The sequence below is a fragment of the Tenrec ecaudatus genome, chromosome 1, assembly GCF_050624435.1.
Source record: "Tenrec ecaudatus isolate mTenEca1 chromosome 1, mTenEca1.hap1, whole genome shotgun sequence".
Lineage (NCBI taxonomy): Eukaryota > Metazoa > Chordata > Mammalia > Afrosoricida > Tenrecidae > Tenrec > Tenrec ecaudatus.
The window spans coordinates 60,123,334-60,135,120 of record NC_134530.1 but is presented as its reverse complement, the minus strand read 5'-3'; the positions used below and the strand labels follow the sequence as shown (position 1 = coordinate 60,135,120).

Sequence of the window (11,787 nt, the reverse complement as noted above, 5' to 3'; positions counted from 1 at the left end):
TGCATTCCGCCTGCTCTGCTCTTCCTGGCTGAAAGAATTCCTGGAGGAATTGGCCTCGACCCGCTTAGGTTCCTAGCTCCGGGGTAGCAGCTGGCCAAAGTCCTGCTGTCTGGGGAGGAAGGTGGGCAGCAGCGGTGGGCTTCGCCAAGACTGTTTATTGCTGGTCCCTCCCGCTGGAAGCTCTTGGTGAACCCACAGCCACAGGCAGGACTTTCTGGGCATCGATTGGCTGGCGGCACAGTCTCCAGTCCTGAAGCCACCACCCGTGCTGCCTCAAGGGCCTGTCTTTTCGGAGGGCTTCCGGGCAGCCTGGTTCTACCTCATTGGAGGGCCATGATGCTGCGGTAGCGAGCACTTCACCTCCCCCAACCCCACATCCCAGATCATGACGTAAAAACGCCAGGAACACCCCACCCCCACCCCAAATAAAACCAGCCTGGCTCCCCATGGCCTCTGGCTGAGGAGCTGGGAAGGGCTGGGGGCTCAACAACCAATCAGGTGGCAGCCCCAGTGAGGTACGGTCCCTCCCTCCCTGCTCCAGGGAGCTTTCCCAGAGACCCCAGCCCCTAGGGGACCCGAGCCCAGGAACCCCAGGGTTTCCTATGTGAGTTGTAGCTGGTTCCGCCGGCCAAGGCAGGGCCAACCAGCTGTGGTTCTCACGGCGTCTTCTGGAAGATGCGATGCAGACTCTGGGCCAAGACGTCTGTCTCCTCATAGCCCTCACAGCTCTGCTGCCAGCTCTCGGACACCTGCTCCATCCCGTAATAGGCGCCGGCAATGGCACCGGCCATGGTGGCAATGGTGTCTGTGTCCCCACCCAGGGAGATGGAATAGATGAGTGTCCTTTGGAGGCTGTTGAAGGCGGAGGGGATCTCAGGGTCCGGCTCCATGCAGCGCAGGAAGCAGTAGATGGCGGTGGGCACCGACTCAAAGGCAGCAATGCCATTCCCTGAGGGAAGCCACATTGTGGGGGCTGTGACTCTCGCCCAGGGCCCCGCCCCTGCTGCAAGCCAAGACGCTCTGCTTCAGGCTGGGCTGGGGTTCACATCCTAGCTTTACTTCCCAGGCTGTGTGTCAGGGACAGCTATTTAACTACAGAGACACCTCAGGGATCAGAACTCTTCCTGGGCCGCTGTGCAGGTTAAATGAACTTACATACAGGGAGGGGGCTTCAAAATGTTTGTGAGAAAATCCCACGATCGCTTACTTCTATTTTCCCACAAGCCTTTTGAAGCCCCTCTGTATGTGGAACATGTTGCACAGTGCCCAGCCCAGTGCTGATGTCACCAAGAGGCCACACTGGCTACAGGAACTGGTGGCCGGTGGCCATTCCTACAGATAGTTCTCTGTGAGGGTGAAGGCCAAGGGCCTGCAGGTCATGGCTCTTCGGTCATGTCAGCCCAGAGTGACTTCACACATGGTTCCCCTCCCTCAGCCCCATCTGAGCGCGGGGATGATGGGTAGGGAATGTGCCATTGTCAGGGTCCACCCACCGAGCTCAGCCACCACCTCCTCCCTGGTCACCGTGGGCTGTTCCAGAAGCTCGCCAATCTTCTTCAGCCGGCTGGAGTATGGGCGCTCCTCCATGCCCAACCTGAAAGTGCAGGGACAGTGTGGGCAGCAGGAAGGAGCTGCGGGTGAGGGCGAGGTGGGGATGGACAGGTTGTCCTGACGAAGGAAGGTATGGGAGGGGCTGGGTGGGCTTCTTTGGGGCCCTTGAAACATACAACCAAGGCAAAGGAGCATCTTCCCTCCCAAGAATTGGCCCCTGGGGAATCTCCCACCCAGGTGGGCATGGCCGGCCACACCCAGCGCCCTCACTCTCTGGCATCTGACAGGGCCTGTGCATCACTCTCCAGCTCTTCCATGCGGCCCAGGAGCTGCTCCAGAAAGTGCTCGCCGGACAATTCGCCCTGCAGTGCCAGGTGCACGGCCAGGGCCTGCAGGATGGCCCCGTTGTAGCCCAGGGAGGAGGCATGGGTCAGCTGGGCCGAGAGCCGGGCAAACTAGGGAAAGCAGGGCAGAGACCCACTGTCACAGACCAAACTCAAAGCTCACTGCTATCAAGTTGATGTCAACTCAGAGCTACCTGATAGGATAGAGCTGCCCCTGCGAGTTTCTGACACTCTAACTGCCCCTTCTTTGTCTGAAGGAGCAGCTAGTGATTTCGAACTGCTGACCCCGCGGATCTCAGCTTAGCACGTAACCACTATCACAGACCAAAGGCCCAGGAAAGAGGGAGAGATGAGAAAGGTGGGCGCAGCCCTGATTACCTTCTGCACATCCTGGGCATTGCTGTAGGCCAAGGCGATGCCGGCTACCCGCATGGCACCTCCGTTGCCGTAGGAGCCCTTCCCGTTAAACTGGGCCCGGGCAGGCTCATAGACATCCCGGCACTGAGGACTCAGGAGCTTCTTGAAGACGGTGACCACGCCCGCCCCGTAACCCCTATCGGGTTCCTTCTTGTACTCCTGCGCAAACCTGGGGGAAGCAGGGGTCACAGGACTGGGGTGACTGGCTGCCTCCTAGGCCTGGAAGTGAGATGTGGGAACAGAGGGTCCCTGGGGAGCCTTCCCCAGAGGTGCTGGCCCATTTGGTTTAGGAAGCCCCAGTCCTCGAAATAGGATGGGGACACATCACCGGTGTTCCAGTCAAGCGGAGGAGGGACCCTGCCCACCTTACCTTACCCCAGGGGTTACCTCACCTCTGTGCCATGTCCACCTCGTCGAAGGCCTCTTTGGCTAGCAGGGACTGCACCAGGGCCCTGGCCATGGCAGTGTCATCTGTGTAGTACAGCGTTTCTGTGGGGTGTGAGATGGGTTAAGAGAGAGAGCTACAGGCCAGGGGTAGTGGGGTTGGGGGTGGAGGGAAGGGCCGGAAGGGCTTGGGAGCCCATTCCCTAGTTTATGAACGGACATGTGACCTAAGTGAGGCCAAATGAGATGCAACATGGGGTTTTTATTAGGACTAAAAAAACCCAAACTCACTGCCATCTGACTCATGGCGAACCCCTGTGGGTTTCTGAGACTGTAACTGTTTATGGGAGTAGAAAGCCCAGCCTTTTCCCCACCGGAAGCCGCTGGCCATTTCAAAGTGCTGACTGTGAGGATCACAGCCCAGTAACCACTGCACCTCCCACCACCGGGCTCTCCCAGGCAGTTAGCAGTAAGGTGCAGGTAAAGTCTTCCTCTGCTGGTGCTGCTGGCTGGGAGCTTCCAGGAACCAAGCCATGGGAAGGTCCCATGGCCAGTGAATGAAGCCAATCCAGAAAGAGCTGGGCAGGGGGAGGAGCCAAGTCTTGAGGATGCTCTGAGCACACACAGATTCAGCGCAGGCTGAATGGTACAGACAGGACCTCTTCTCAGAGGCACTGTGGAAGAAAGGCCTGGAGAGCTTGTGGAAAATCAGCCACTGAAAGCCCCGTGGAGCACAGTTCTGATCTGAGACATGTGAAGTCATCGTGAGTCGAGGTCCCTGCCAGTGACCCCTGCCAGACATTCTCCCTTCCGCTTGGGTCATTTCAGCTAGGGTCTCTGTCACTTGTATCCAATGATTCCCCAGACACCTTTCAACCTGAAAACATGTTGCTTTCTGGGTTGAGCATCGAATCTAAAATCAAATTATAAACTGTCCTAGTCACTATGGCTCATCTCCTTCCCTTCAGACCAATATATATGTTAGATTTCTTCATTTTTCCCCTCAACCCACTAGAATTGGAAAATGCCTTTTTTCAGTCTAGACGTCCCGCCTCATTTCTCTGCCGAATGCCACTCGTGACTAGTGTCATATTGAGGTTCTTTTCTCTGGTTTTATTGACACCCCCTGCTGATTCTTCTCTCTCAAATGTTTTCTCCGAGTCCACCTCCCTCAAACGTGAGGGTCTCCAGGACTCTGACTGGCCCCTGTGTCCTTCCACCTGACATGTCCTTCCACCAGAATCCCCGGACATGAGGCCTGCTGAGTGGGTTGAGGAGATGACCACCCAGGGGGAAGGGGGGGGAGGGGCAGAACAAGCAAAGGGAGAGGAGCTGGGGAGGGGGAGCAGTCCCCTGTGATAAGGACTGAGCAGCAGAGAGCAAGGCCGAAGGAGGGTCAGACGAAACTGGAGACAGGTAAGGGCTTGGTAGGGCCCCTTAAGAAAGCTGGCTCCCGTCTTAAGGACAATGGGAAATCCTTGGGATTGTATGCCAACCCAGCAAACGGTCAGCCTTCTGGTTTGTAACGGGCATTCTCTGCCGGGTGCACAATGGACCAGTCGTGGAGGACGGAGGTGAACACCAGATAACGTGGGTGCTGGACCAAGCCCAGGTTTCTGGTTTGCGCAATGGGGCAGATGGGGTTGTCCTTTCGGGCGCGGGGGCAGGTTTCTGGGCCAGGCGGGCCATGGTGCCGCCCCGAGGTGGCCTGGTGGTGTGCACGGGGCCGGCGGGTCATCCGGATCCGCCCACGTTGCCCTGGTCAGCGCATCTCGCCCGCAACCCGGCCTCCCCGTCCCTGGCTCTCGCGACCCGAGTGGGCCTCCCTCTCGGAGCCCCCGGCCTCCTCCAGCGCCCGTCCCGCCCCGTCGGGCCCCCGCGGCCCGCCCCGCCCACCTGTCCGCGCGCTGCCCGGCTTGCCGGGGTCCGGCTCCAGGCTCTGCACGTGACGCAGGACTGACGTCAGGCTGACGGTGTCGTGCGCCTCGTAGAAGGCGCCCACGCAGTCCCCGAGCAGCGCCCCAGCCAGGCAGCCTCGGAAGCGGGAGAGGGAGCGGGCCGCCCCTGCCCCGGCGCAGCCCGCCGCCGTCATCGCCACCACCGTGGCCGCCATCCACGCGCGGGCCAGGGCCAGCCCCCACTTCCGGTGCCGTGGGCGCCCGCCCCCGCCCCCTCATCTGCGCACTGCAGCGCCTCCCCGTGGCCTGGAGCCTCGGCGCGCGGTCGGGCCACAGCGCTGCCCAGCGGCCCGGAGGCGCGGGAGTCGGCGGGGTTGGGCTCGCACTAGGCCTCTGCAGCCCTGGTTGCAAGTTCCTTTTGGGCCCAGGTTTCTGCTTTGACCTCCATCCTGGCCGCCTGTAAACGCCCGTAACCCTCTCCCGAAGGGGCAGGCTCATATGACCACCTGGCTTTCCGAAGCCTCACCATGCGGCCTAAGCACCCTCCACTCCTGTCTCAGGGCACCCCAACTCCTTTGACCCCTACTCAGGACTTACCACACCCAAGCTCTCCCTCTGCGACCCTAGCCCCCATTGGGCCTACTGTGGGCATTAAGGGGCCGGCAAGGGGCCGGCTGGGGCAGAGCTGGGAAGGGAATTGAGGAGAGGGCACAGAGCTGGATTTGGAACATGGGCACTTGGGAGAAAGATGTTCTCCCTCTTTGCCCCTGCAGGCCCCCTCTCACTCCCAGCTTGCCCCTTGCTTTGGTAGCAGTCTGACAGTATATTGGCATTTATTAGTTTAAATTATTAGTTCAATCCCCTTTGTCCTTCATTACCTGCCCACCCACCCCTCTCCCATCAGCCCCTCAAGGCTAGGCCAGCTCCAGCTGGCGACATTTGATCGGACTCAGGGTACGGTTGGTGGTACGTGTGAACGTGTCCACCTCGGGCACAAACTTCTCAGCGGGCACCATCAGCTTCCGGCGGGTGTCCAAGCACTTGGTGTCCAACAGCATGGAGTTGGTCTTGCAGGCGATGTCGGCCTGCAGCCGGGCGAGGTGCTTGTAGAGGGCGTCTAGAGCATCCCTGCAGAGGAAACCAGTACAGTCCACCCTGCAGAAGGCTGGCCTGCCTGCTTCAGACAGGAGGCTACAGCGCCAAGGCAACTAGCCAGCCATTGGTAGAGTTATCTCCTGCCCCCTCCCCACACCTCAAACCTACTGTGCTTGCGCCAGCTTCTGCTTCAGGGCAGTGATGGTTGCCTCCAGCTGGTGGACCTCATCTGTGAGGCCGTACTGTGCCTGGAGGCAAAGGGGCAGGTTGGCAGCTTAAGGTTGGCTTTCGACCCAGGGGGTGCCCTATACCAGCGAGGGTGTGTGGTGGAGGGTGCTTCTGAGGGAACTCCAGCAAGGGGGTAGGGGTCCTGTGTGGGACTGAACACCCTCCCACCTGATCCCGGCAGAGTTCCACGTTGGGCCGGTAGGTTCTGGACTCCAGGCGGGTATGTGTTAGCTTCAAGTTCAGGAATTTTCTCCGAATATCCTCCTCCAGGTGCCTGATGTCCTCCTGCAGCTGGGCAATCTCCTCCAGGGTCTGCAGGGGACAGGGTGCCTGGTGTCCAGCACCCCGGACCACCATGCCGCACCCTCCCACGGTGGGAAGTCCAGCCCCAGGAGCCGCAGTAGAGGCTCACATTCTTCTCCTGCCACTTGAGCTCGCTGTACACTTTCTCACTCTCCCGCAGCCGCTTCCTGAAGGCAAACTCTGAGGCAACCCTCTGGGCTTCCAGTTCATTGTTGGTCTGAAGGAAGCAGGCAGGCCAAAAAGACTGTATAAGCTCCCGGCCACCTGAGGCTACTGTTTAAGAGAAAGGTGGCCACCTGGCTGAGAGGGAATGAGGCATCGGGAGGGACTTGAGGGCGCACGTGGGCCACACTGTCACCTGTCTCCCGGTCACTTCCTGAGTCACCTGAGGGGCTGGGACAGGCAGTCACCTCAGCGATAGTCAAGGCGATGGCCTCCCGCAGCTGCATGGCCGCTCTCATCTCAGCCTCCGCCCGATTCTTGTTGAACTGACTGAAGGTGTCCCACTCCTGGAGTGTGGAGGAGCTGCGGGTGGGAGCGAAGGCCGGGGTCACAGGTCACAGCCCGGGAGGGAGTGGTGGGAGCAGGAGGAGGAAGAGAGGCTGCCCGAAGCCCTGGGCTTACCCTTTGGGGATGCGTGTGGGGTTGACCTTCAGAGAGATGTTAGGGGAGTTGAGGTTGAGAGAGAGGCAGCCTCTGTCGATGTCAAGCGTCTCCATTTTGCCCCGATGGTCAGAGTTCAGCTGCTGTCGGACTTCTTGCAAGAGGCTGGGGACAGGATGGGGCAGCCGGAATGAGAAACCAGCCCTCACCACCTGGGGTGCGGACCCTGTGGTATGGAAGGGGCACTGGGCGATGGACCCTCCCCTGCAGAAGACACGGGAGCTGCTGCCTCCTTGGGCAAAAGAGCAGCATGCCCGGATGAGTTCCCCAGGACAAAGCATGACGTATGTCAGAGGGGGCTTCAAAACCTTAGCAGAAAAATGGAAGGGAAAGACCATAGAATTTCTCCACCAGCCTGCAGAAGCCCCTCGCAGCGCGCCCACAAAGGGGCACACACCAGGTGCTCACCACCTCTGGGGCGCCTTCCAACCCTAGAGCAGGCCGGTGAGGGAGTGGCATGCCGAGACCTCGAGCGGGCAGCAGCGGACACAGTGCTGTGGCTAGTGGGGGCCATGGACCGTGGGTGTGGGCAGAACAAAAGCAAGCAAGGAGCCTGCTCCCTAGTCAGAGGCGGGTGGGAATTTGGAGGCCAGCCGCGCCCCTTACCAGAGCTGCTCAAAGGCCTGGCTGATCTTCCGCTGCAAAGCCTTCTTGGTGGCCTCAATGACCTCCACCTCTTTGTGCAGCTCATCCTCCACAGGGTCGGCCACCACATCGATGTCTCGCCGGCTGTCCCGCAGGGTCAGACACTCGATGGCCACGTCCAGGGGCAGGTTCTTGGCCTGCAGGTTCTGCTCAGCAGACTCTTTCATCTGGACAGGAGGAAGCACAGGGAGGCTGGGGGAGCCATGCGTGGTGGGAGCTGGCCCGGACCTCCCTTTGATGCAGATGGGCACACCCAAGGACCCCATCCATTAAGTTAGGGGACGCGTTCCAACAATGCCCCCCTGGCACCCAACCCCACCCAGCTCCCTGCCTGCATCAGGGCATCGATCTCAGCGTCTAGATCAGTTAGGCACTTGTCTAACGTCTCCTTCCACCGGTTGACACTATCAATCCTCTCGGCCAGGCGAGTCCGATTGTCATGTTCATCCCAAACGGTCTGCAAGAGACAGAGTCAGAGGAGGAAGGAGCCAGTTGCCAGGAACCGCCCTTGGCCCACCCAACTAGGCCCCGTCCTCAACCTGGTTGTTGGTCTCATTGCAGAGGGTGCGGGTCTCCTGGCGGATCTGATGGGAAGCTTCCCGCTGCCGCTCGGCATTGGTGGACAGCAGGTAGCTGTTGGTGTGCCAGTCGGGCAGCCGGAAGCGCTGACTCGGCTTGACACTAACGGTGGTCATGGTGCAGGCGGCAGGAGGTCCCAAACCCCTCTTTCAAGACACCCGCTTTCTGCAGAGGGGGAGAGCAAGGGTTAGCACACCAGATACCCCTTCGGAAGGAAGCCTCTTGCCTGTTTTCTTCTTTCTGAAAAACCTCCTTCCCGCAGGAAGCTTCGCGGGAGCAGCTTCTCCTTGGCTCAGCTCCTTTCAGGCAGCCACCAAGTTTCCCTCTCTCTACCCACCACCCACAGACACAACGATGGGGGGGGGGGCTGCAGGTTTCCGGGGAGGTGAGAGGGGAACAAGGAATCTCCCCTTCCTTCCTTTCCGGCTGGAGTGACCGGGAAAATGGCCCTCAGCCTAGTTTCTACCCGTTCTTCCAGAAGTCCACTGCGCTAACCACAGGTCAACTGTTCTCAACCACCAGCTGCTGCGCAGAAGAAAGACCAGGCTTTCTCCTCCCGCCAAGATCCGCAGGCAGGGTTCTCACCTCGGGGAGTCAAATCTTGACTCAGAGGCAGTGAGTTGACCGACCCCGCTTCCCCCGCCCCGCTCCCGCCCCCCCCCTGCCCTGGGCCCCAGCTCAGGGCAGGCCCTGTGGGGTTGGAGAAGAGACCTGTCCAGGGAGGCGTCAGACAGGTAAGGAGGTTTTTCGGACAGAAAGGTGGGGGGTGCCACTGTCCCCCCTCCTCATCTGACCACCCCCCACTCTCGGGGGAGGAGGGGTTGGGGGTGTGAGGATCCCCCAGTGGGAGGGTCCCAGCCGCCCCCCCCGCCCCTTCCCCCCTCGTCCCTGTCGTTTGAATAATACCCAACACAGGCGCCGGGAAGGAAGGCGAAGGGAGGGAGAGCGGGTCCTCAGCGCCAGCCCCCGCCGCCCCCGCTCCGCGCCCTCACCTGCGTTCCCTCCCGGCGCGCACTGCGGCTCCCTAGGCGTCGCTCCACCGTTGTTAAGCAGCTCCGTTGCTAGGCGACAGGCCCTCCGCAGTGGGGGCTGCGAGCGCAGGAGGTGGGCTGTGCCCCCACCCCCGCCGCCCCCGGAGTGGGGCCGGGCAGGCGAAGCCGCCGCGCTGAGCTTATTCGAACCTGAGACAGTTTTATTTGGGGACAAAGTAAGCCTCGACCCGAGTCTAGACACGCACAAGGCACACCGAACATCCTGCCAGAAACGTCTGTGTGTTTCCGATGATTGACATGCCTTTGATTATGTATCCCTGGGGTAGGAGAAGCTACGATCAAAATCAACCCATTTCTTTAAAAAAAAAAATCACTTTATTGGGGGCTCGCACAACTCTGATCACAATCCATCCACTGTGTCAGGCACATTTGTACATTTGTTGCCATCATCATTCTCAAAACATTTGCTTTCTACTTGAGCCCTTGGTATCAGCTCCTCGTTTGCCCCTTCCCTCCGCTCCCCCGTCCCTCATGAACCCTTGATAATATATAAATTATTATTTTGTCATATCTTATACTGTCTGCGGACGTCTCCCTTCACCCACTTTTCTGTTGTCCTTCCCCCAGGGAGGAGGTTATATGTAGATCTTTGTAGTCAGTTTCCCCTCAAATCAACCCATTTCTTCAGAAAATTAAAACCGAACCGTGCCCTCCACCCCACGCCACTGTGGTCGGGACTGGAGAGACGTTAACTTGTAATACGGACTCGGCGAGGCGGGGCCCCGCGCGCATTGTTCCGAAAGTCGAGGGCTGACGGGCGCAGGGACTTCACGGGGAGGGGCCCCTGCCCCCCACCCCTCACGGTCCCCGCAGCCCTGAACACCGCCTCTATAGAGGCGGCGCGGGAGAGAGCACCCAAGGACGGACGGGTTCTGTGCCTGGGGCCTGTCCAGAGGGGGAACTGAGGCCCGGGCCAGGGGGACTCGCCCCGGGCACATAGCGACAGGTGGCAGTGCGTGGATGTGGAGCCCTCCTTTGTGGACGCTGCGGTCCTCAGCAGGAGTCCTCCCTCCACTTTGCTCGAGTCTTGACTTAAATTCAGCCGCTGTTAGGTTTCTGGGGTGGTTTACCTCGGTTCTTACTTCTCCACGCTGAAGGAATTCATGAGGCAGAAGCACTTTTGGAATCTTAATAAAAAAAAAAGAAGAAGCTCTTTTGGAAATCCAAGTAACATTTATGAGGGAAAGGGAAGGTTCAGGTAGTACAGTCTCAGGTAGCCCCCCCATCTCAGGACAGCGTGCAAGGCCGCATGGTGGGGGTCATGGGAATAGCCGCTAAGAGGAGTCCACAGAACCAGCAGAGGAGAGACAGTGCCAGCCCTGAGAGGGGGCACGTGGGAGAGAGCCCGCCCTCTGTCCTGAGTGACCTGAGACATAGCCCTGCCCCCAGCCTGTGCTATTTATCCCGTCCTCTCCCCTCTTGCACGTCTGATGGGGGTGCTTGAGAGTACTGGCCACTCTTAGTGGCTAAGTTCAGGAGCACCTGTGATGTGATGTCGCTGATGCCTGGGGCGTGTGCTCAGAATGACTTTCACTGTCTAGATGCCTTGGTCTGAGCATGTACAGCTTTGAATGTCCCCATAGGTATTTAACTTGTACCTGATTTCTTTCTTTTTCTCCCCTGATTTCTTTCAAACCTCTTTATTGTGGCCTCAGGGTCAGCTAATTTTTGTTTAGTGCAGGCCTTAGGGGGAGACAACCCCTCTTATCCCCTAGTCTTCCTGCCTATCAGCTCCATGATAGTTCTTCCCGACCATTAACCAGGGAGAGGTGGTTTTTCCCTCAGGCTGGCCAGGAGGTATTGAGGAATTTGCTTGGGCATGTCCTTAATGATTTACCAAAATTAAGCCCAAACCCACTGCCACGGAATTAATTCCTACTCAGAGCCACCAAATAGGTTTGTGGGATTATCAATAAATCTTTGGAAGAGCAAACAGCCTCATCTTCTCCAGAGGAGCAGTTGGTGGGTTTGAACCACTGACCTTGCTGTTAGTAGCCCAATGTTTGATTTTTATATAAAAATAGCTGCATGATAATCGAGTTTAAAAGTTAGGTCCTTGAGACTGTGATGTAAAGCCACAAGGCCATGAGGCATACCCTGACCACCAGGGGGTCAGGTGTTGGAGCTCCAGAAGGAATCTCATACGCTTTAAGAAATCTGCAATTGTGTACATATCTCAATCACAGCCTTCCTTTCTTCTGTTCTCATAGCCCTGCTGTGACAGTGACGATAAATTGGATTGCCTCGAGACATGGGTTTGTGATGAATTCTGTTCTTTACCCTCATGCGTCATTCGCCACATGGCTGGGAATCAGCGGACTCCATTTCTGCTCCTGGTCTGTGGACATCTCGATGGGATCTCTCATTCTGGAATGATGATTTTTGTTTGTCTCTGCCCTGTTTAAATCTCTATAAAATATGTTCGAGTCTCGGGGCATTTCTACCTGAGAACACTCCACACCCAGGCGGTGTGGCCCCAGAGACCAAACTCAGGTTTGAGGGGTGAGGGGAAAGAGTGGCTCCGTCTTAAAACCCCAGGGTTTGGTGAGATGGCGTTATCTCTAAAGAGGCGGGAAAGGGGTGCTTGATGGCAAAGGGGAGGATGGCGTTGGCTTTTGCCATGTTTGA

General features: G+C 58.4%; 2 protein-coding genes across 2 annotated transcripts; both read right to left on the bottom strand.

The window, feature by feature from the left end:
• Nucleotides 1-135: 135 nt before the first annotated feature.
• Nucleotides 136-4,837, bottom strand: ADPRS (ADP-ribosylserine hydrolase). The gene is made up of 6 exons (XM_075553894.1): nt 4,593-4,837; nt 2,705-2,801; nt 2,274-2,481; nt 1,822-2,006; nt 1,494-1,594; nt 136-949 (listed from the first exon to the last, which is right to left on the bottom strand). The coding sequence occupies exons 1-6, from the start codon at nt 4,807-4,809 to the stop codon at nt 657-659; spliced, it is 1,101 nt and encodes a 366-aa protein (XP_075410009.1). The 5' UTR covers nt 4,810-4,837; the 3' UTR covers nt 136-656.
• A 671-nt stretch (nt 4,838-5,508) lies between these two features.
• Nucleotides 5,509-8,223, bottom strand: TEKT2 (tektin 2). Its single transcript, XM_075539173.1, has 9 exons — nt 8,068-8,223; nt 7,860-7,985; nt 7,490-7,695; nt 6,845-6,988; nt 6,631-6,745; nt 6,330-6,437; nt 6,086-6,229; nt 5,858-5,937; nt 5,509-5,722 (listed from the first exon to the last, which is right to left on the bottom strand). Exons 1-9 carry the CDS (start codon nt 8,221-8,223, stop codon nt 5,509-5,511), a joined length of 1,293 nt encoding a protein of 430 aa, XP_075395288.1.
• Nucleotides 8,224-11,787: the final 3,564 nt, after the last annotated feature.